The sequence below is a fragment of the Phyllostomus discolor genome, chromosome 14 (genome assembly GCF_004126475.2).
Source record: "Phyllostomus discolor isolate MPI-MPIP mPhyDis1 chromosome 14, mPhyDis1.pri.v3, whole genome shotgun sequence".
In the NCBI taxonomy this organism is placed as follows: domain Eukaryota; kingdom Metazoa; phylum Chordata; class Mammalia; order Chiroptera; family Phyllostomidae; genus Phyllostomus; species Phyllostomus discolor.
In genome coordinates this window covers 38393855-38418647 of record NC_040916.2, presented here as the reverse complement: position 1 = coordinate 38418647, position 24793 = coordinate 38393855, and the positions used below count along the sequence as shown (strand labels likewise).

The window sequence follows — 24793 nt, the reverse complement described above, 5'->3', positions numbered from 1 at the left end:
GGGCACATGCTGGCCCAGCCTCCCAGCACACTGGACGTGACCGATGCCCGGAGTGCCCCGTACTCACGTGTGTGTGCGCACACAGACACAACGCTGCAAGGCTGTTCGGGACTGGAAGGCATCCCAGGGGCAGAAGTCCTGTGTATGAGTCAGAAACCCTGGCTTCCAGCCCTGGCTTCACTGCCTAAAAGCTTTTGAACATGGTGTAAGTGATAGTGTCACGGAGCCGGTTTCCAACCACAAAAAGTGACTCCAACAATCTGCCCGATCTACATCTGAAGAGCATTCTGAGATTTAATGAGACAACTCTCTCCGGAACGCTCTCCTAGAATGCAACGTTCACGACAGGGTCAGCGCTGCAAGCCCAGCCTGCAGGGCGGGGCCTCCAGGGAAACAGCCCCCAACATGGCACAGTGAGAAAGCTGGCCAAAATACTGACTTTGAATGTTTTGTCAAAGATTTATCAAATTAGAAAACGCTGCCTTCAAACGCTTCCCTGCACTTTTTCCTGAAGAACAGCTCAGTGTGTTTTTGTTTTCCCCGGCAGCACCTGGCACCAGGGCGGCGGACACCTGGGGGAGGACGCAGGCCGGCCCCGGGCAGCCCACAGCTGCAGCACGCCCGTGCCTCGCTCCCGGCAGCACGGGGCTCGCACCTACAAGAACTGTTCCCCATGTGAACTTGTACAGCTGTTTGGAGACCCTCTGAGGAAAAAAAACCCCCACAAATTTAAAAATGCACCATTTCACTCCTGTACTTTACAAGCGACCAGGAAAATCATAATGTATTTTAGCTTTATTGAACACATATTATAGTAGACAAACACATGCTTTATAAAATATACATTCTCATGTGTGAGAAAATATAAATAGGTATGAGGAAAGGATCACATTGAACAGCTTAGATTATAACGCTCCTCAGGGACAGCTAGCGCCAGGGCTGCTCAGACTGACCCTCTGACGGTGGGGTGGGGCAGGACGGGGGGACGTAGCAGGCAGAAACAGTCTGTGGGTCAGGAGGCCACTTCAAGCAGCCGAGAAATGTACTAAGCGCAGCTGACCAGCTGATGATCAATTTCTTTCAAGACGGTTACAGCTGATACCTGTACTCAGCTCTGCAGACAGGCCCCGATCAGGCTGGACCTCGCCTTCACCCCACCCCCCAGGGAAGATCACTGGACCGATAAAGACCAGCACACAACCTTGAGGGAACAGGTCCAAACACTACTCTTCACACACACACACACACACACACACACACTCTTCGTACCCACAAAGCCTTCGGATGATTCATGGGCTTTCAGGTGTTCGGTTAAAAGCAACTTGTAATATACCTCTCAATTCGGAACGTATTTTTGCAACAAACCAGGCAGTGCCAAAAAAGAAAGAAAATTAAGGCTAACTGACGTTGGTTGAGATTGTACTCCAAACAAAAAAAGTTAGAAGGAGCGACAGGGGAAAACAACTGCCAAACTGAACTGGAAAGTGAAGCTTGTAATAGAAAAATAAAGCATTACTTGCAGATTGCCAAAATAACTTCTAGCTCACCTATTCACAATTACCTCCGTTATCACAATTAAGAAGCAAGACAAGAAACGGAGGGCGTAGCACAAAATGAGAACAAATTTACCTGTGCTGCTCCGTCACCCTCTCGGCATTTCTGGGGATGTTTAAATAATTGGAAAAGGCCACGACACACTCCGGTAAAATACTGGGTATAAACCCGAACACGTCCAGCCCCATTCAAAACGGAGCCCACCGGTAAGAACAGGAGTGACAAGGAAAGAGTAAAAGGGAGGGTTACAATACACACAGGTTTTCAAACTTTCTACTATGGTAGTGTCATCTGTATTATTAGCCAGTAGTTAGAGATTTCCTCAGAAGAATAAGCTCCGACTTCCATGTTTTCAACCACCAACACAGGACAGGCCAAGCCCCCAAACTCTTTACAAAGAACCCCTAAGTGCTCTCCACTTACTTCACACAAAGGCATCTGCAGGAGAGAGTGTTTCTGGAGATTTCTGGCAACAGAAGAATGAGAGAGAGGCCTCCGTCGCCTTGGCCACCCTCCGTCTCGCTGAGACCTGTCCCTGGTGCTGTGCCAGATGATTCCCTGGCTTCCGCCTGCCCTTTCCCCACGAAGGCTGATCAGTCCAACTGCCAGGCCAACCTGACTGTCAGAGAGCGAGCTTCTGCAAAGTGATTGGCAAGCGCGTTCTGCACCTGCTGTGACTCCTGCCCCACTGACCTGCCCCACGTCCTCCAGAATAAAATGAGTGACTCTCACTCTCATTTCATGACAATGCTTTAAGTAATTCAAGACTTTTATCATCTCTCCCTTTTCTTAGGAAAATGGCTAAGAGTCTCAGTAGCTTCATATCTTAGGGATTCTTTTACAACCTCCCAATGGGCAATGTGGAGGCAACTGTTTTTAAGCATGAAGGTCACCTTACAGGAAAATACACATTCTAAGCATTCTGAGACGGCACAGGGGAGGGAGGCACCCACTGGGTGGGGTCTCTGCAACCCTGTTCTGCAAAGTACCTTGTGCACCAGGGAAAGCGTTTTAGAAGCTGCTGAGTTACAGAAAGCCGGTGGCTCCGGGGTAGCCCCTGTGCCAGTAAGGCCTGGAGGTCAAGGTGATGCTCTAGTTCTTCCAGGCAGACTCGAAGAACCAGTCTGAGGGATGCAGACCTCAGTGGTAAGCGACTTGGGGGCAAGAGCAGTTCCCCCGCGCCCCGCATTTTCGTCTGCAACATCCCTGGTTGACGGCAGACACGACACGGCCAGACAGAAACACTGAGGAGCGACTCGCCCTGACGATGGTGGAGGTTAAATCACTGCCTGGCCCGAAACAGAGGCAATCATGAGAAGTTTCAGGAATTCCTCCTGAGATTAGAATTTATTAAAGTTATTGTTACTTTTTAAGACCAGGGGTAGGCTCTTCACATTTAAACAAATTCCTGACTAGTCTTTCAGGCCGGTGTCTTAGTTACGTAGACAGGCTGGGAACACCCGGGAGCACCCCGCACCCCCGGAGCCGCCCTAAGGGAGACCCCGGCCACCGGAGCCCGGACGCCGACGCAACGGCAGAGCACAGCCACCGCTGCAGCAGCGAGGCGGCACCCGTCCAGCCCGTTCTCACCCCCTTGGGCCTGACGGCTGACATCCACCTGCGGCCTGGCTCTCACTCCGCCCTCCCCCTCAAGGAAGTCTACCCAAACGCGAGCGGGAGCACTGTCATTACTCGGATAATGTAACCTTGAACGCGGGAGGATGGAGGGCTGGCTGTGGCACAGCCTCCTGTGGGTTCTGAGGCCCTGGCGCGCTGCCTGGAGACCTGCTGTTCCGGGGGGCAACAGGCACTGCTCACTGGAGCCGAGAGTCCTTGTTTACTGAGGCTGTTTTGAAGCCGAGTGTTTCTTCTCGTGTTTCGTGCACCTCCTGCTGCCGAGGAAACAATCTGGCTCAAGGCGAGGCGAGCAGCTTCGCTCTGGCTCCACCCGAACAAACATTCACGAAAGCAGCTTTTTGTTGGGGTGGCAGGGCCCTCCTTGGCTCCCGGAGGGATCGCGGGCCCGTGGAACGTTACAGCTGGAAGGGATTCAGAGCATCGGGTGAGGCGCCCTCGCTTCGTAAATGAGAAAGCCGGGCCGGGATGCAAAGGGACTGGGCCTCGACCATGTAACTAGCGAGCAGCAGAGCTAGGAATGACGTCAGCTCTCTCGATTCTAAGTTAGCACAAATCATACTACAACCTAGTGCGTAACAAGGATCACAAATTGAAGGGTAGGGAAAAAAGATATTCAAGAAGTTCAAAGTGAAAATGAACAGAGGCTGTTTGAAAAGGAAAAAGAGAAGGCATGGTGGAACGAAACAGCTCAAGAGATGCTGCTGGCTACGGGAGAAAAATTTAGGATTGAGAACAAGTATGAAATTCTAGCAAAAAAAAACAGAAATTAGATGAGTTTAGAGCCCTAGAAATGCACACTGACTTACATGTCTTCACGTAAGTGACCGACGTCAGCCAGCAGGCAGCAGCACCCCTGGATCTAGACAGACTCGGGTGGCCCCGCCCACCTGGGGAGCCTGCGAGCACGGACTCCATTAGAGTGGCAAGTCCTCTGTTCGCACAAAGCTTTTTGCTCTAAGAGATTTGGAAACGTTTCTGGCTTAAATAATCCCAAGGACCACTCCAAAGCTTTACAGTGTAAACATTTCTAAACATTCTTCTACTTCCAAAAGCCCTCTTCCCTTAAGAGACACTGTGCATTGGTAGAAGAGACATTATAAAAAAACAAACAAACAAACAGAAAAGCAATCTTTGGTTTCTTCGTCAACTGAGGACTTTGTTGAAAGACGGCGTTCCCCAAACAAGTTCTCCTTTACCTACGTGCACGTGGCAGCGACAAGACTGCCAGTGTTCTGGAAGCGCCTCTGTATGCTGGAAAGGTGCTATTACCTGGCACCTATCAACAAGTGGCAAATGAGTAGATGGTGGACCTCCAGGTATGACGCGGTTAACTACGCCGAGACTGCGTTTGTGTGCACCCAATCACCAGGTACCTTGCCTCTGTACATACACTTCTTGACAAATGACATTTTTGAAACTTGAAACAGTCTTTAGATTCACTAAACCAACATATACAAAGTCTGTGGTCCGAGAAGCTGCTGTCAATACTGTAACTAGATATTATATATAATTTTGGCATATCAAAAATATTTACACTGCAGCCAATACAATGAATACAAAAATTATTTATAAATGCACATATATTTACAATGAGATCCCTGGGTGACAGGGAATGCCCCCCACCAAAAAAAAAATCACCAGCATGTAAAACTCCTCAACCTGGTGACAGCTGGCCAAGCCCGGGATTCCTGCTGAAGACCTTGAATGTCAAAGCCCCACTCTCCACCACACGCCACCGGCCACCGACCCGTCCCGGACCCTCCAGCGGCTCCAGAGCTCTCTCCGTTCTTCAGGAGACAAGACGGACAGTCGGGTCTTCTCAGCACCCTCCCGTGGGCCGAGACGACCGGCACGTCGAGCAGCAGCGAGACGCTTCCCCGTGCACAGTGCGCAGCCGCTCAGCCCACGGCACCGTCGGGAAGCACGCCTGTCCTCTGTCTTCCTCCGGCCTCCGCACACTTTTTATTGCACGGACCACGGTCGCCAGCCACTGCCCTTTTCCGGTCAGGTGTAAGGCCAAGCAAGTGCCCGGCCCACGTGGTGCGGTCAGATGTAACTGTAGACAAGGAGTAAAGCAAATGCTGACTTTGGGTTTCGTCTCAACTCTGAGGTAGCAAATACAAAATGAACTAACTCGGGCCTCTGCCCGGACTTCCTCCCGAGGGTCTCATGTGCCCTCGCTCCCATCTTGAACGTTCCGAGTCCTAGTGAAATCAACGGTGCGGTCGTGTGAGCTGTGACAGGGCGCGGGGGAAGCGGAACAGTCCGTGCCACGCTCCACCGGGTCCGCGTTTCGGTGAAGCTGCGGGGACTCGAGGACTGGCTGCTGGGGGAAGGCAGGCCGGGGCAGGCCGAGCCCATCCCCCACACTCCACAGCTGCCGCTGCAGCGTTTCTGCGAACCAAAGACAAGAAGTATCGGTGGTGAATACAAGTTCAAAATTAATTTTCTAAAGCTTAATATTCTTTTATCCAAATCCTCAAAAAAAAAAAAGATATCCAATATTCCTGAATAGGGTGCTGAGGTCAAATATATACTTGCCACCTTCTTAGCAATAATTTAAAAAAGAAATCAAAACAAAATCTGGAACTATGGTCTTGCAAACCCTTCTACTCAACAAATTGAATCAATTATTTACTGAATCTGTGCTATATATCTTCTACTTCTGCCTATTGTTGGTGGTTCTGCTGCTACAAAACTTGAAAATAAAACTCTTTAGACACACGGAAACAGACTATGAGACTAGCAGTATCCACACTGTAATGAAAGCTGCATGATACACAGATAAAAACTGATTCAGAGCAGCCATTTTTAAATAACAATTAAATGCCTATGTTTAAAAAAATCCTTAAAAATAAACCTTTTCTCCCCGGCTTCTAGTATACCAATAATTCTAACAATAAAATAATAACCAAAAGCAGTGAATCGTACTATCTGTACCTTGGGTTCCAAAGCGTCCATTTCTCATTCCCTTTATTTACTGCAGGGGTGAGCTCTCTCCCCAAAGACCGTTTACTGAAAGTTGTGTTAACTCCATGGGGGTGCATTGTAGAAAAAGCATAGTCAAAACAAATGTTTAAGCCCTGGCTGGCATAGCTCAGTGGATTGAGCACGGGCTGGGAACCAAAGTGTCCCAGGTTCGATTCCTAGCCAGGGTACATGCCTGGGTTGCAGGCCATAACCCCCAGCAACCGTACATTGATGTTTCTTTCTTTCTCTCTCCCCCCCCCCTTCCTTCCCTCCCTAAAAATAAATAAATAAAATCTTTAAAAAAAAAGAAAAAGACTGACTTGGAAAATTTAAAAAAAAAATCATCATTCTTAAAAAAAAAAAAAAAAAACAAATGTTTACAACCCCCATGTGAAGGGCAGACAGCAAGGTTCCTCGAGCTCTAACACACACACACAAACCACCTGGGGATTTTGCTCACAGAGAGACTCTGGTTCCCCAGGCCTGGGCTGGGGCCCAGGGTCTGCACTTCTAAGGAGCTCTGCCCACAGACCGCACTGTGAGTAGCCAGGAGACACAGTGCCCCGGACAGGAAATGAGCAATGCACCCGCACACTCTCATTTGCCAATTTCCTCACTTACACACCAGATAGATTAACAATTAAGATACCCCCAAAGTTAGGGAAAAGAGGCACTGCATTTACGGGTCTATTTAAAAGATTTGTGTGTGTGTGACTTTTCTGGGACATGGGAAAACAGACTCAGAGTTGGTGCACTTCTTTCCTGGACACCGAGACTAATTTTAAAGACTAGAGACTAATTTTAGTTAACACTATACTTTCCTCTGGCCTGCACCCTCTTTAAAACCTTCAGAGAGTTGGTCCCTTAACTGAGAACAACAGAGCAGGTCTCGGCGGGCCCGTCAGACCTTCCCTCCTGTCACAGCTGCCCCTGGCACACACGTCCTCCTCTGTAACCCCGCACGTCTCAGCCCGCCCTGCGGCCAGGGCTCCCGGACGTCAGCCCCACACGACGGTGACTGACAGCCGCTAAAACGCCCAGACGGACAGGGAGACGTGCACGGTAGTGCCCTTCGCAGTCCTGACAGAGTTCTGTTTTGTTTTGCTTTGTTTTACTGACCCAGCTGTTAGCGAATGCTTCGTCTGTCCCATCTAACACGTATTCCTTCTCCTGGGCCCTGTGGGACCAAGGACACCACCCGAGACTGCTTCCCCACATGTGCCCTGGTCGTCACACCTCACAGACAAAAGCAAACACCTGCCAAGTGACACCGGCACTCCATGCTTACCTGATAGCATGGCAACCAAATAAAACACGTTAAAATATTCAGCAAATTACATCTTTAGCATTTCAAATATCCTTCATGTAAATAAAGATAAAAGTAATAGTAACATGTATATGAAACTTTTAAAAAGCTTTTTCTGTATGGCTTCTGTATTTTTAGAATTGTGATCTTGTTATTCACACAAAAGCTGTTTTCATCCTATAGATGCAAACTTCTTTGTGACTCTAAGCTCTCAAAATCTCTTGCTGTAGTTGATACCAGTTAACAATAGCTAATCACTCCATTATACTGATTTGATTGCTTCCTGTCAAATAAGATGCTACATATGTAACAGAAAAAAAAATCAAGTAGGTGAAAGCGAAACCAGAATAAACAAAACCGCTGTGCCCTTCACCAGCGCTCCCCCGTGCGGAGGGCGGTCCCCCTCACCCGTCTTCTCCCGGCCGGGGCGGAAGGCAGGCAGCTCCGCATCTGCTGGTACCGCCAGGCTCTCCAGGGCAGTGGCACCGTGAGAAGGGTGTGCCAGATACGTGTCTCTGGGCATCTGGACCATGAGGCTGGACAGTGTCTGATCCAGAACGTCCTCCTCGGCAATGTAGGTGTACGGACAGTGTTCTCGCGTCCTGGAGTAGATGTTGGCGTTGTCGTAACAATCGGAGCAGATGACCCGGGTGCCAGTGCCACCTGAGGACAGCACGGAATCCCGACACCCTTCAGTTAAGGGGTAAGCGTTACCTGTCGTCAGTTTTCCTCAACACGAGCTATCATCATCAGAGCTGGCATTTATTCAACACTCACTGTATAAACCAGATGGAGTTTCAAGGTCTTTCTGGGAATTAACTACTTAATCCTCACAACATCTCTGTAAGGAAGGGACCATTATTTCCCTCGTCTCCAGATGGGGTAACTACAACACAAAGAAGTTAAGTCACTTGCCCAAACACACTGCCAGAGTGAGGAGCTGAAGTCCAAACTCAGGCGCTCTGGCTCCAGGCTCAGGCTCTTGACAGAACCATCTTTGTCCAGCCTGGACGAGAGCACGCTCAGATCAAGGAGCCAAAATAAGGCTGGCACTGTGCTCCAAGACACGTTTGGCTTAAGCAAACTAAACAAAGGGCAGGGAGTTATGATGACTTCACTTTGCAAAAGCCTGTATTACTTTCGGGAGTCAAGAGGTTCAGCAACAGTAGTTACGGAAAGTAGCCCCCAAAAAGCCAAGAGTCCTGCCTGACAAGTACGTGTTTGGCAGAAAGAAGTGAAAGTTTAACAGTGAGCTCCCTGCACTGCTCTGTGCTTCCGAAAACCGAACGATGAGAGAGAGGAAAGAGAGTGAGAAAGAAAGAGTGAGTGACTTATTCATGATCAAGCAACAAAATGTTAGAACCAAGAGATCTAAACATCATTCTGTTTAACCCAGAAGGCAATGTTATTTCCTGCAAATTTCAAAGAATATAGGCTTTAAGTATTCTTTTGAAAGCTAGAAATGCTCCCTTTTCCATAGAAAGCCAAAATAAAATTCAACTTATCAATTACATAAAGTTGTCAAAACCCAGCAAAAAAACCCTCTAGAAATAGAATAGACCTTTACTCTGTGTAGTACTGGAAGTACTACACAGATCTGTTCAAGGAATCTGCTAGAATCTGGAGAAAAGTGCTTTATAAATACTGTTTCTTTAAAAATGAGGGAACTACAGCTCGGATCTCAGCGTGTCCGTGGCCACAGAGCAGGAGAGGCACCGGGAACCACACCCAGTTCCATGCCTCGGCTCCCACCCCCTCGCGGTGTTCTGTCCCTCCCCGTGGGAAGGGGGAGTGGGAGGAGAGGCTGTGTTGAGAAGCAGGTTCATTTCATTAGGGCACGTTCTCTCTCTCTCTGACACACGCTGAGAAACGGCCTCTCCCTTGTATTCCGGTGACTGCGCACCTGTCAGCAGCAAGAGAAACGACCCCACCCCCCCAGGCATGTCTGAAGGAAGCTCACGCCTGGATCACAGCAGAGACTCCTGGCAACAGGTCCTGGCACTTCTCCTCCCCGCAGCAGCACTGGTTCGGGAGGCCGCGCTGTCTCCTCCCCGCCCCTGCAGCTCACACTTCTCCCTGCTGTCAGGTGACGACTCCTCTGCTAATTTCCATCCTATTTTGCACGGCCCCAATGATTTGAGTATCCCTTTAAAATACTGCTTCAGGTTGAAGAGGGAAATAATCACTAATAAATAAACTCAACAGGGTAGGACTAAAACTGCACGCACATTCGACGAACAGTCATTACCGTCAGGGCCTTTGTGCAAGTACCCATTGGCGGGAGGCATCAGCTGCTGGTGACTGCCCGCCTCCGAGGTGCTGTAGCCTTCCTGCGGCTCCGACAGAGTTCCCTGGGAAGACAAGTAGCTGGGGATGTCTGCAGGCAGATTAAGCTCCTCTGCAAAAGAGAAATCGGTCTGTAACTCTCAAGTAAAGTTAGGCAACTCAAGCCAACACTGAGGAGACTATCTTGCTAACGGGTTCCACCGTGACACTACTGGCCAGGGAAGTGTTATGTATTCCCGGAAACTTAACCGCTCTTAGGGTTTTCCCCTAAAACTACTCCTCGCTAGAATTCTCTTCAAAGCTTCACTGTGAAAGTGTTGCCAGAAGAAACAGAACCTGAAGTCTGAGACCTCATCTACAGGGACACTTTCACAGGCTGTGGCTGAACCTCCCCTCTCGGGACCTCAGGGCAGGGCTGTGGAAGACCGATGCCAGGCGTGAGGGCTCCGCTCTTCGCACAGGGAGCTTGCGATGGAAATGATGGAAGTGAGGGTAGGTGTTAAGAAAAGAAGAGCAAAGTTTTGAGGGAGTGTCCACAAATTCTTAAAATTATTCATCAGAGGTTCTACTACATCAAGGAAATAGGACATTGCAACAGAAAACTCTTCCTTCTACCACACACAGTTATCAAAGCTCCTTAGCTTTTATATTTTACAGTAAATCCTATGCTACGTTTCTGGCTCAAGTACAAGCCGCAGGTGCCAACGGGGCCCGCTCACCCGTGTTTGTGATGCTGTAGTCTTCATTCTTCCTCCTCATGTGGTAAATCACAATGACCCAGATCAAGGAGGTGCCCACAACGCAGCAGACCACCACAATGACGACAATGCCGACGGTGGTCCAGCCATCATCTTCATGCCCAATGCCACTCTGGGAAGAGTCACAGTTAGGGGATGATAGGACATTTAGGTAAATGTGCCCCCGTTCTGTCCCAAGCGTGTTGGACATAATGCAGGTGTATTTCCCAGCATCTTCCAGCCCAGCATCTACGATGATGAGGAGCTGGTTGGCGGCAGCAAAGAAGTGCCGCTCCGTCACCAGCAGCGGCCCGTCGTCTTTGGTCCAGTTGAGGCGAGGGGCGGGGCTCCCTCCGGCTATGCACTGCAGCACCGCAGTCTCGCCCCGGGCCACGGTCTTGTCCTCCAGGGGCCTGATGAACGAGGGCGTCTCTAGCAGAAAGGCGCATAAAAAATCACATTCAGCAGTTGGATTTCTTAAGTCCTACTGAGTTAGACTAATGAGGTGAAAATGAAATAGGTACTTTCATATACTCGTGGGAAGATTAGAAGTTACTATTTCAAGAAAGCAAAAGCCTCAAAAAACCCTAAATTTTATCTCAGTAATTCCACCTGGGGCAAGCTCCCCTAAGCTAGGAAACTCAAAAATCCCTACACAGAGATGTTTATTATGAAATTAATTATAACTTTAAAAAATAAAGGAAAAAGCTAGCAGGAAACTGATGATGTAAATCACAGCACACGACCACGTGACATTTTATGAAGACAGACGACAGGGTAACCCTGCACCAACACCAAGTGGAAAAAACAGGTAAACAAAACTACATAAAATGTGTAAAAAAGTCCAGAACATGACAAAATCTTGAACAAGTGTCTCAGTGACTTTCCCTCCTTTATTCTAATTCTCTGTGTGTTAAGTTTTTAAATACAATATACTTGTTTTTTGATTATACAAGTAAATAACACAAACCAACACATGTTTAAAAACCTTAATACGTAGGGAAACAGAGAACTAAAAGCAGATTTAAGTCCCATGAAGAAGAACATTCTCCTAAGACAGAAACTGGCTTGTCAGGAGAAATTTTTAAGGAAAAGATTTTACCAGAGCATAAAATTAAGAGGAGTGTACTGGAAGGAAAATAGGAAATCTAACTAGAAGACAGGTCATTTTGTCTGCGTAAGAAAAATTTTTTAATGGATTGGGGGAAAACAGTTCAATTGTTTCAAGCTCTGTGTGACCAGCGGTATAAAACGCCTGAAGCTCACTGCCCTACGGAGGGAGACGTAACAGGATAAAGGGACCTGGGTTTTCCACTCCTGGGATCAAGATCTCTAAATCCACCCTCTGCATTCGCCAGATCCCAGCTATCAGATCCACTAACATCCTAGGCTGACATAACCCTGCGTAAACTGGCAAAACAAGGTGATGAAGATGTAAGGATCACAAATGAAACCTCGGACTTAGCCTTTTCTCGTCACTCGGGCCAAGGGCAGGCCCCTCAGTGAACAGGCTCCTGCAACAGCAGGCCCGTGGAGTGGTGCACGTACCTAACACCGTGAGTGAGGCGTTTGCTGAGAGGCCCCCGGCTATATTTTGTGCCATGCAGCTATAGATTCCCATGTCTTCTATTTTCACGTTGGCAATGAAGAAGACATCGTCCTCGGGCATGACATGCATTCGCCTTTCTCGGGCCGCAGGAAAGTCAGTGCCCCCATCTTTCTGCCAGGAAATCTGAGGTGCAGGGTGCCCCTCTGCAGCACATTCTAATCTGGCCATGGCGCCGGTGCGAATAGTGAGATCCATTGGAGTTTTCAGAAAGGATGGCATCTCTGTTCACAGAAGATCGTGGAGAAAAAGTGGGTGGGGGAAAAACACACACAAAACACAGAGGCCGAACGGCAGCTGCAGCAACGCTGCACTTCTGCACTGACCGTGAAACACAACTTCAGGGGCCCCTCCCTCTCAGAGGATGTGGGGCACGGTGATGACGAGCTCTTCTGGAATGCATGACACACCTTCCCGATGTCCCCCTGGGACAGGGCACGGACGGCCACAGACCTCCCTGAACTCCGCATTTTGGAAGCTGATACTTCCTGGGACTCCCTTACTTGAAAGACTGAGCGGTGCTTCTCAAACCAACATCTATACAAAGCTGCCAAGGCAACTGTATGGCACAAAAAAAGTGCGCCTTCAAAAATTTCATAAATCAACACAGAAGCAAAACACAAGTACATCTTTTGGGTGCAAAAAACCTAAAATGTTGTAGTCAGTCTAATAGGTTGGAGACTTTTTTTGTAGCCACAGTAAAGAGCATTCATTTCAAAAATGGTTCAGTGTGACTACACTCAGACAACGATGATGACCATGGACCTAGACATGTCCCAGACACCCCCAGTTACTGGAAGGCCTTGTGAGCAGTGTCCAGAATGCACTTCACGGTTTTCAGAACAGAATGTTGTTCTGGGGAGAAAATGCAGAGTTTCAAAAGAATTTTTCCAAAGGCATGCATGACAGTGAGAGCCTGTCTCCTAGGGACGTGGAATTCACATCTACCCCTCAACCAGTGACCAGCAAGGAACAGCAAGTGGACAACCTGACAATATAGTCTACACTTACACATGATCACAACTCCAAAGACAAAAACAGTAAGATGCCCCCCTCAAATGTCAGGTTTAGCCTAATTTTCTTGAAAACAAGTGGTTCAAAGTTGAATGTGAAAAAGCTTTCTAGCTACAAACACCGATGAGGGAGCACGACTCCTTACCATTCACAGTCAGTTTGGCTTTCTGAGAATAATTAGAACCGAAATGATTAGTGACAATGCACTGGTATTTCCCCTCGTCGGTGAAGTTCACATTGAAAAGATGTAAGACACTGGAATATTCCAGGGCTTCTCCAGCTTGCTGCTGGTAGCGAACAAAGTTCTCAACATCGGGGTCGCACAGGATTTCGCTGTCTTTGCGCCACACAGCGGACATGGGGGAGTCGCTGCTGCTCACTGCAGTGCACGTCAGGGTCACGTTCACGCCGCGGAGAGCGACTGTGTTTTCAGGGTGCGCTCGTATCTGCGGTTTGAGAAAATCATCTAGGGAAACAATGGGACAGGGGAAAGTCGGTTGTTTGGGTTTGCTTTTACAGGTTCAATTTTAAAACAAATCATGTAAAACTGTGCATTCGGTTTACAGATGGCATGTTAACACTGAAAGAGACAACAGAGCTCGACTCCAACGCCCTCACTCGAAGACAAGAAACCCAGGCCCAGGAGGGTCGTATGGCTTGCTCACAGCCCCGTAAGTCAGCAGCAGAGCCTGCCCTGGAACTCGGGTTTCCAGACTTCCAGGGTTAGCACTTTCCCCACGACCCCTTACTTTCATTTATGCTTAGAACGCACTTCTTAAGCATTAGCAGTTACTGGGAAAAAAAGAAAAACCTTTATTAAAATTTCAAGACAAGTTCTAATCCTATTACCTCCCTTTAAAAAAATTCTGCTGGTAAGATAGAAGTGTGTCACATATAAAATTTAAAAAGATTAATACAAACCACAGACAAAATCTTTCAGATCCACGTTCAGGAGGCTCTGCCCCGCCAGCCACTCCGGGTGCGCACAGCTCGCGTTCACAGCATGCTGGAAGTTGTTATCCACCAGCCACTGAAGCAGCCACTTGAGGTGGCAGTCGCAGAGCAAACTATTTGTGTTCAGAATCCTGCAGAGAAAAAGGACAGGAAGTGCCTTGTATGTTATATTCCAAGTTCCTTCAAGCAGTAAAAGGTCACCACACATCTATGCATTTTTCCTGCCAAAATAATGTTAAACCTGAACCTAACATGAGAAAACAAATTCAGCCTGTGAGCTTGAACTCCTCAAACATTGTCAGTGTCGTGAAAGACACTAATGGGAAGAGAGGGAGGGACAAGGCAAGGGGACCATTTCAGAGTAAAGGAGACTAAAGAACGGTTACAACTAAATGAAGTGCGTGATCCTTCACTGGAGAAAGAAAGCTGCAAAGAACATGTTTTGACACTGGGGAAATGGGTTACGAACTGCATACTGGGTAGTATTTTATCAACAGTTGGTGAATCTAAGTGAAGGGTATATGGATGTTCCTTATACCTTCCTTTAAATCGTTAAGGTTTAAAATTTTTCCCAGAAAAGTTCAGGAAAAAGGTTTATATATATATATATATATATATATATATACCTATATTTATATATATATATATATCTATATATGTATCTATATATAGATATATATGAGCGTAATTTCTCAAATTGCTTCATCAAGATGGAAAACACTTCGGCCTGTGGCAATGTGTACTACAACTTGAACAACCACTGAAAAATTACTTGTGGTCTGTAATAGGCCTATAAAACACAGGGTGGGGTACAAGGTTTACAATTGTGAGTATGTAAAACAGTTTATTTGTGTACTGCTACTTCTTAATTGTATATTTTTTATTTGTATTACAACTGTAAACCTACTTTTGCCCTACACTGCACATTTAAAAAATCAGTGTTTCCTTTCAATGGCCCCTTGTCTAGCTTTCAAATTTGGCATAAAGTACCCAAGATCTGGTTCCAAACACTGACTTCAAACAGTCTTTAAGGGTGTATCAAAAGTCATGTTTCATCAAGGGTAACTTTCATTAAGCAGGCCAAAAGTTACCTTACGCATTTAAGAATTCTCATGTAGCCCTGGCTGGCATAGCTCAGTGGATTGAGCGTGGGCTGTGAACCAAAGTGTCACAGGTTCGATTCCCGGTCAGGGCACATGCCTGGGTTGCAGGCCACAGCCCCCAGCAACCACACATTATTGTTTTTCTCTCTCTCTTTCTCCCTCCCCTCTCTAAAAATAAAATAAATAAAATTAAAAAAATAATCAAAGGCTCTGGCATTGAATTTCAAAAGATATTGTATTTAAAAAATAATAATAATAAATTTAAAAAAAAAGAATTCTCATGTTATATTCATTCCTTCATTCATAGCGAAATATCTGCATCTTCTGTGTGCCAGAAAGTGTTGCGGACTGTGGGAATACAGCCTTCACGGAGCTTATGTATGTAGAACCAGGCAATCAACAAAAACATGCAAGTATGCCAGAAAGTGCGTGCTATCAAAACCCCCACGCACACACAGCTGGGCACTGGCACTGAGCGAGCAGCGATCAGTTTAGGTCAAACGGTCAGGGAAAGATTCTTTGAAGACGCAGTGGGACAAAGACCGGACAGCAAACCCCGGGCAGACCTGCGGTTAAGGGTATCACAGACAGGAGGAACCTGAGGGGGCAGTGACAGGAATGAGGTTGCAGAGCTGGGCAGGGAGGGCCAGGCCGGGCAGGTGCTTTAGAAACTAAGAGCTTGAGTTGTTTTTTTCTCTTGTATGATATCTCCAAAATCTGCTGCTATTTCTGGAAAATGGGATTGAAAATGCCTGCCTCAAAAAAATTCCAAGTGAAGCACTTAGCACAGTGCCTGGCCACAGACACTGCTGAGGTTCACCCTCCACTTCTGTCTCCCTGCATCTCTCGGCCCTTCGCACGCTCTGCAGCCCTGCCCACAAGTGCTCAACAGAGCACCCTGCAGTCCCTCCAGCAGGAGGACAGATGCCAAAACACCAACACTCGTTGTCTTTGAGCAGTAGGGATTTGGGATCTTTCTCTCCCTCTTGGTTTAACTACGCTTGCTAATTTTTCTACCATGATTATGTAATTGTAATACAAAATATCTTTTACTTTATTTTTATTTTTTTTAAAGCTTAGTTTTCTGGATAATCTTTTACTTTAAGATTTTTTAATTTATTTTTAGAGAGAGAAGGGGGGGAGAGAGACAGACAGACAGACATCAATGTGCAGTTGCTGGGGTCATGGACTGCAACCTAGGCATGTGCCCTGACTGGGAATCGAACCGATGATGCCTGGCTCGCAGCCCGCGCTCAATCCATTGAGCTACACCAGCCAGGGCTATCTTTTACTTTATATGCAACTCTCCTACCTCCCCCAATATTTACACAAAGCATTGTGAACAATACCAAAAAGTATTGAGATTTTAATAAGTGTTGATGTAAAAAGTATTACAAATATGACTTAAGATTTAAAGTAACTAAAAGTAGCCCTTGCTGGTGTGGCTCAGTGGACTGAATGCGGGTCTGCAAACCCAAGGGTCGCTGGTTCAGTTCTCAATCAGGGCACATGCCTGGGCTGCGTGCGGGGCGCTGGTTCAGTTCTCAATCAGGGCACATGCCTGGGCTGCGTGCGGGACAGGCCAGGTCCCCAGTAGGGAGCACTCAAGAGGGAACCACACATTGACGTTTCTCTCCCTCTCTTTCTCCTTCCCTTCCCTTCTCTCTATAAATAAATAAAATATATTTTAAAAAATAAAGTAACTAAAAGCAACCAAACTTCTCAGTAAAAAAAGCTGCATTAGAGTTCCTGCATTAGCAGTTTGCTCAACCCAACTCCCAAATTACTAAATGACTCTCTGAAAAATGAAACTATAATATGTGCTTTCATCTACTATCTACATTACATTTTGAACTGAGCTCATAACAAGAGTTAAATTTCCTTGCTGGCCCTCATGTTATCACAGGCAAAACAAACAGGTTATATTGACATGCAGTAATCTGGACCCTTATGAGTTAACCTAAGCCTAGCAGAAAATTCTAAATATCTCGACAAAAAAAAGCCACTTAAAAAATCTGTGGAAATAATAACATGATATTTATCATACATTTTACTTTTGTTACTAATATTATTTATTCAGCTTTTGCTATGTCCCAGGCTCTGTGCTGAACATCTCAAAACTCTCCTAAGTTTGCTAATGTACAGGGGTGGGGAGCTAACTCCTTATGACCTGTAAGACCCCCCATGACCTGGTTCTTGCCTAACTCCCTGACCTCGCCGCTCCCACTGCTCCCCTGCTCTGGTCTTCCGGCCACAGCAGTTCAAGCACAAGAAGCAAGCCCCCCTCTTAGGGCCTTTGCACTTGCTCTTTCCTGTGCCTGGAATGCCCTGCAGCCAGTATTCAGTGGTTTGCCATCTCATTCACTGAGGTCCTAGTTCAAATGCTGTATCTTCAGAAAGCCCTTCCTCACTACTTCATCTAAAAGCGCAATCCCTGTCACTCCCCACACCTTTGACCCAGCTTTGTTTTTCATCGAGACATTTATTACCCGATGAGATGTTATGTGTCTACATTACCTGCCTTCCTTACTAGAATGTACTGTAATATGCTGTGAGACACAGATTCTGTCTTGTTCACTGCTATGAACAATACCTTACATAGAAGATGACAATACCTTTCTTGAATAAACAAATTCATCTCATTTTGTCCTCACAAGCCCCAAGCAAGGTGCTAGTAACATTTTACCTAGGTAAGCAGTCTTGGGCTGATCAATCTGCCCAACGGGAGGGACAGAGCTGTGGAGAATGGAGCAAGACTTCGAACCCAGGCACCCGAACTCGCACACGTCCAGGGCATCTCAAACCACCTGGTGAAGAACCGACTCCTAAAGTTTCCCACCTGCGGTAGCTCAGTACTTCTCTAAAACTCAACGGAAGTGCCACAGTAATGTCAAGCTCTTCTAGAAGTTTCACACACTCACTCCGAATTTCCATCCCTATCTCACCACGAACCAGTTCTGGTTCACAGACCTTCCTTTAGCAGCTTTCAGGTAAGGCAAGATGAACTGTTCCTGCCCCTGGCTGGCTGGAACAGGTCAGAGACACCTTTCTGAGCATGGCAGCGAAAGTGCTCAATCATCCCGGAAAGAATGACACAATCCCTAACTGTAACACACCCGGGAGGTAAGGACTGGAAACACAGGCGTCCGGCAGTCCAGAAAGGAAGGGGGCGGGGACGACAGCAGGGTGCACACACAGCACAGGGAGCAGCGCCAGCTATAATCACAGGCAAACAGGAGGCTGTGGTGCTGTGCTGTGCCTTTCCAAGGCTGGGTACTTGTTAAATTACATCCAGCCACTAAAGTAAGTTCATATGAACACTTTCTCTCCTGCCTGAGTTGTGTGCTTTTAAAAACATCCAGGTCACATTCACTGCACATTGAGCACAAGGATGGATAATGATCTAACCGGTGACAAAAAACACTTGTTACGTACAGTTCCTTCAGGCGAGTCTGAGAAAAAGCATTTTCCTGGATAGACATTATAGCATTGTTGTTCAAATCTCTGAAATGAAGAGAAACCAAACATTACCAGTCACCATTTCTACAATTAAGTTCTATAAACACTTTAAATGGTCATGAAAATTTATGCTAATAGGAAAGACTATGTATATACTGAGCAAAATATATGTAAAATACTTACAGATGCTCAAGGGATTCAAGACCACTGAATGCTTTCTTTGTAATTGATTTAATCTGATTTCCTTGTAAGATTCTGAAATACAAACAGACCAATAAAGCTCTCCATTAAAAATTGAATTCATTAAGTTGAACATTTACCTATGAAGGTGAAAATAAGCTTATTGTGCATTGCAAACATTTATGACTAACCAATGCAAAGCGCAGAATGAAGGCTTGTATTAAGATGTTAGAGCTCAATGAGGTACCCGTGAGTAACCACCTGACCGCCAACACACTGGCAGTTTTCATGGAAGAAATTCGATTATATTCCCAGTTTCTCCCTTTTTAGCAAAAAATCATTAGCAAAGAAATTTAGACAAGTGTGAAGGCTTAAAGAAATCCTCATGGAAGAAGACCCAAAATCTTACTTGAGAGAGCCCTCTCACGTAAGGCAGATTACCCACATCTCACATGATCACCGGTTCAACTCTGGTTTCTCAGTGCATTTTTTTTTTTACTTAAATAGAAATTCAAGTTCCATAAACAACTTCCTTTTAAGTGCCCATGGGAATGCTCTTTCAATAGAAAGTGTCCCACCACAAAAACCAAAATTTTTTTAAAAAGCACAAAAACAAAAAACTTAATAAACAGAGCTTCTTTTAGTGAATGAATCAAAAGGCTTAGACTTTGCAGCCACAGCAAACAGACATAATCCAATCACACTTACAACTGGTCCTAGAAAATAACTTTAAATACATACAATTTAGTGAGGCTTGTAAGTCCAGCAAAGGCTTCACTAGCATCTTCTATGGCCCACGAAATTTCATTGTTTCTTAAGTTTCTACAAAAACGTCAGGGAAAGAAAGGTTATGTTAGTCAACGTGACCATTATGCCATCAAGCACCGTTCTGGCATGGCCATGCTAATGGTGATCCTTGTTTTATGAGCTAAGTTATGATAGACAACCCTTTCGTTGAAAAGAGTACCTGCAATAAGCGTGTAAAAACTGATTCTCATAAGCTGAAAATCAAGCTGGCCTTGATAAATAAATTAAGCAATATCCTAAGAGTAGCAATCACCCTGGCTAATAGCCCCTAAACGTGCTAGCATATTAACACTTAATAGTCAGGATCCTGCAGAAAGCAGAAGACTTCAAGGTGCAGGAGATACAGCTTACAAATCTGACTCAGACTAATGGGCCTTAGCCTGGGCGAGCCACGCCTTCCCCTGGGCCCTTAGCCTAAAAGAGCTGACAAGAAGCAAGGTCGGCACAGTCTCGCAGCTCCACAGCAACTGAACATGGCCCCTGGGAAACGACAGTGACATGCCCCTGTGCTGGAGGGACCGCTGCTTTCTTTGAAAGGAAAAGTATGGATCTTTTAAAACCCACTGCTCAGTTCTCAGAGGGAATGCAATTGCACCACGCCAGGTCCTGGTGGAAGAAATACCAGTTAAAGATGATCACTTTTGCTTCCTTAAGTCGTCTTATAATAAAGCACAAAGCTTTTTTGCTTTGTTAAGACCCATAGGCACACTTGTCTGAGTAAAACTAAGGAGGCAGGAGATCACTCTTCCCACTCACTGTTTCTTAAAGCTAACAAGGCTCGCTGTATTTTTTTTAAGGAGTAACATGGCTCAGCTCTTCAGGACGTTCCCCTCCCTCCAGAGCACAGCACAGTCCAGATGAACTTCCCTCACCAAGACGGGAAGAAGTGTATGTACTCCGGCAAGCCAACATTGCTCAGACCTGATCTTGATGCTGCCGTAATGACCTATCTCTGTGGCACTAGACAATCCTTTACTTCTGCAGTTACTTCACTGAACTTGAACACTGCAAATAATAATCAGTGGTATACTGAAAGAACCTGTCTGCCATCTCCTGACAGCCAAAAGGCAACCCAAATCTGATAACGAATCCAGTTCCACCTGATAATGTAGAAAAGGGGGAGGGTGGAGGGTGATCACTTTTAATTTCTCAAGGTCAAATCTGAAGGAAGACTGCCTCACTAAGTTAAAAAGAAATCAAATACACACTCATGCACACGCACACACCACCTTTAGAACATGACCGTGCTTTCTCTCTCGTTGTCGGTCAGGCCCCGAGGTCTGGGAGCCTGCCTCTTTTCTGAGACCATTTATCTGTATCAACTCTGAACATGACGAGCAGAAAGTCCCCTAACTCAGGAACCTTGAGACTCTACAAATTCTACTAATTACCATTTTCTCTTGTTCTGCTCTATGTTTGAGATTACTGTATTTCATTAAACTACCTCTTCATTCAATTATATACCATGATCGTGGTAATATTCAACTTACAGAACCACCCAACTTTAGAGCAGGAATTGCCTTCAGCAACCATCTAACCCCATGTCTATCTTCTCTGGGTGAAGAGACAAATAAAATGATACCCAGGAAAGGTTAAGTGATTTTATTCATCTGGCAGCATGGTAAAAGCAGATGAGCTTTAATATCAGAGATCTGGGTTATAATCCTGGTCCAAACCTTTATAAGCTATGTGATTTTAAATAAATCATTTTTTTAAAGATTTTATTTATTTATTTTTTAGGGAGGGAAGGGAGGGAGATAGAGAGAGAGAGAGAGATAGAGATAGAGATAGAGAGAAACATCAATGTGCGGTTGCTGGGGGTTATGGCCTGCAACCCAGGAATGTACCCTGGCTGGGAATCGAACCTGGGACACTTTGGTTCCCAGCCCGCGCTCAATCCACTGAGCTACGCCAGCCAGGGCTTAAATAAATCATTTTAATCTCTCTGAACCTCAGCCTCCTGATATGGAAAAGAGCAGTAATATTCTAGTATTCTAAAAGCACCTGCCACGCACCAGATCATTATTAAATGTTAATGTTTTCTGTCCAAAGTCATGCAGCAAATCAGTAACAGTGAACGGCTCTCCTGATACAGCTACACATCCTGTGTCTTTTCAAATAAGAAATGGTGGTTCAGGTGTACTACTGGTGGCTCGAGGTTAAAGGAATGAGAAAATGTGCATTCTTGACACTAGCAACTGCATTTTATTCCACACTAATTGGCACACAAGATGCTCTGCTGTTTAGTTGATTAATTCAGAATTAAAGCACAAACAGAGCTGGCTAGAGATAAATAAGATTTAGATAGGGGGACAGAGACAAGTACGATCATCTTGCACAAGGCACGGGACTAAAAGAACCACAAAATATTAACATGTGAAAATATGCAGATTATGTAGTGTTTCATTTGCTTTACTGCTTTTTAAAAAAAAAAATAGCAAACCCCCCCCCAAAACAGGTGTACTTACAGTATCTGAAGATTGGAAAGAAACCGAAATACACCATCGGCGATGTGAGTGACTCTGTTGTCCCCCAAATTCAATCTCTCCAGTAAGCTCAGACCCACAAAGGCAGACTCATCCAGGCGAGTCAGCTGGTTATAGGACAAATCACTGAAGACGGGAAACACGAAAGGTAAGGAATTCAACTTTCATATCTTTCTTCTATTCACATGATAAATTTAGAGTTTTCAACAAGTTTCTAATAAAGAGGGAGGTCAGATCCTATGACTGGCCATGGGATGATTTACTCCAACGTGCTCCAGCTTCAGAACCCCCACCGAGCTGCCACCCCACACACTCACAGCTCAGACAGCCTTTGGCAGAACTCCCAGGCATCGGGGCTGATCCTTTCCACAGCGTTCTGGCTCACGTAGAGCTGCTGTAACATTCGCAAGCCGTACAGCCAACCCTTGTTCACCTCTGTAAGGTTGTTATGCTCCAGTTCTCTGCGGAATGAGAGAAAAAAAGAAGAAAATATGTTTCACAAGTTGCAGTGTAATTAGCCCTGGCCAGTGTAGCTCAGTTGGTTGGAGGGTCGCCTGTCCCATAACCAAGAGGTTGTAGGTTCAACTCCTAGTCAGGGCACATGCCTGGGTTGTGGGTCCCCAGCTGGGGGCATGCAAGAGGCAGCTGATCAATGTTTCTCTCACACATTGATGTTTCTCTCCCTCTCTTTTTCCCTCCCTTCCCCTTTCTTGAAAATTAAATATATACATACATAAAATCTTTTTAAAAAGAAGCAGCAGTGCAATGAGAAGCTTCCAAAAATCTCCATTAAGTCTGACTCAGAGAAACATATAGCTTTGTTTAATCCAAGTGAGCCAATGAGTTCTATTCAATAAGTATTCGTATCTTACCTAAGGTTTAGTGTTAGAAGGTAGTAAGACTGTCTAAAACAGATCTAAGGGAATGGGGGAGGGGGGTAATGGGAGACAGAAGGGGAAGGGTCAAGTCAAGGAACATCTATAAAGGACCCATGGACCAGGACAACAGTGGGGAGGGTTGAGTGTGGGAGGTGGCGGTTGGGTAGGGCAGGGGAGAGTAAGGGTGGGGAATGGGGACAACTGTAATTGAACAATAATAAAAAAAAGGCAAAAAATAAAATAAAATAATCAGATATAAAGTCAAGACAGCAAGAGGTATACTTGTTCTGGATGAATTCTGATCATTTTCATCAGCCAAAACATTAAGAGAACAAAGTATTTAGATGAAATGTTTGTAAGAATGATGACAAAAATGCCAGTTAGTTAACAACACTTAAAGAGTTTTGTGTACACTTACGCCACATCGGAGAAGGGGAAAAGAACTAATGTACCTTGGTATAGTTATAATTAACAACTATTTTAGCTGTTTGGCACTAAAAAGCCCCAGTCATCCCCCTTCCTAAGAAGCTCCTATTCTAGTTCGTAGTACTTACAATTCTTCCATGTTCTCCAAGCCAAAGAAAGCTCCATCTTTAAGTTTGCTAATTCCATTCCGCTGCATCTTCAAAGATTTTAAGGAGTCCAGCCCTTGAAATGTTAGGCCTTCCACAACTTTAATCCTGTTTCTTTTAAGTTCCCTTTAACACAAGTAGTTTTACAGTCAGAAAAATCGGTTTTCTAATTTGCTCTAATAATAATTAAAAAGGAAAAGACACTGTAAAAAAATCCATCTATTGAGTTACTCACAAGAATTGGAGGTGAGGGAGCTTAAAGATCTTGGGTGGAATCATGCTAATTCTATTTCGGTTTAACTTGACCACTAATAAGGAACTCGATAAGTTATCAAAGCAACCAGCCTCCAAGATGGTTATCCTATTATTACTCAAATTCCTGCAATGAACAAGATAACAAAAAATTAGTGGAACAAAAACTCTACCACAGGAAAGCTGCCCAAAGGCCATGACTGAGCCCCAGCTTTACCACTAGCAACTGTGCACGACTTCACCAATCATCTAACTGCCTTGTTTCCTCAACTGCAAAACATGGATGAAACCTACATCAGCTGGGTTGAACAGTACATGTGAGTATACCTGTAAGCTGTAAAACACTGGCACATGCTAATTATCGTCACAGGTTAAGCCACTGTTTAACAGACCACTCCATCTACTTTTTCAAAACTGTTAGTAAAACACAACCCAGAATTAAATCTCAAAAATTACCCTGATATATATAATATTGATATATAACAATATTTTCTGATAATAATGCACTCTTTCTTTAAAGGGAAGAAAGAAACCAACAACCCCCAAGACCCCAAAAAACTGACCATAGGTCTGTTTCACATAAGCATGTCAAAATCACAACAACAGATATTTCTAGAAAGGTGTCAGTAAACAATAAACATGCACTTTAAAGTGTATCTATTTTAAACTATATAACTTACAGGTATTTAAGCTGCATTCGAGGAAATGAAGATGTCTTGATTTCTGATATTATATTTGAGCTGAGATCTAAACTCTCCAGAGCAGGGTAAAACTGGAACACCTCTGCATTTATTTCTGCGATTGTATTATGGACTCTACGAAACAAAAGACTATATTGAAGCTACTGCCGGTGATCTACCCCAGGCCACAAGAATGTTAAATAATTAGCCCTGGCTGCTGTGGCTCAGCAGGCTGAGCGCCAGCCTGCAAACCAAAGGATCGCCAGTTTGATCCCCAGTAAGGGCACACGCATGGGTTGCGGGCCAGGTCC

At 45.4% G+C, this 24793-nt stretch overlaps 1 protein-coding gene across 3 annotated transcripts in view; it reads right to left on the bottom strand.

Moving 5' to 3' along the window:
- Positions 1-780: 780 nt before the first annotated feature.
- The window catches only part of LRIG2 (leucine rich repeats and immunoglobulin like domains 2), a 47603-nt gene continuing 23590 nt past the window's right edge, over positions 781-24793 (bottom strand). For 2 of the 3 annotated variants that reach the window (XM_036015579.1, XM_036015580.1), the window contains exons 5-19: positions 24483-24617; positions 23786-23929; positions 23533-23676; positions 22418-22561; positions 22083-22226; positions 19549-19629; positions 18811-18882; positions 18604-18672; positions 14033-14196; positions 13257-13577; positions 12040-12321; positions 10474-10923; positions 9717-9866; positions 7877-8131; positions 4440-5586 (exon numbers count right to left, since the gene is read on the bottom strand). In XM_036015579.1, coding sequence (XP_035871472.1) covers positions 5360-5586; positions 7877-8131; positions 9717-9866; positions 10474-10923; positions 12040-12321; positions 13257-13577; positions 14033-14196; positions 18604-18672; positions 18811-18882; positions 19549-19629; positions 22083-22226; positions 22418-22561; positions 23533-23676; positions 23786-23929; positions 24483-24617 — 2782 coding nt within the window. In that variant the 3' untranslated portion in view covers positions 4440-5359. Of the gene's footprint in view, positions 5587-7876; positions 8132-9716; positions 9867-10473; positions 10924-12039; positions 12322-13256; positions 13578-14032; positions 14197-18603; positions 18673-18810; positions 18883-19548; positions 19630-22082; positions 22227-22417; positions 22562-23532; positions 23677-23785; positions 23930-24482; positions 24618-24793 lie in introns of all 3 variants that reach the window. The other variant, XM_028502648.2, reaches the window with a different exon arrangement.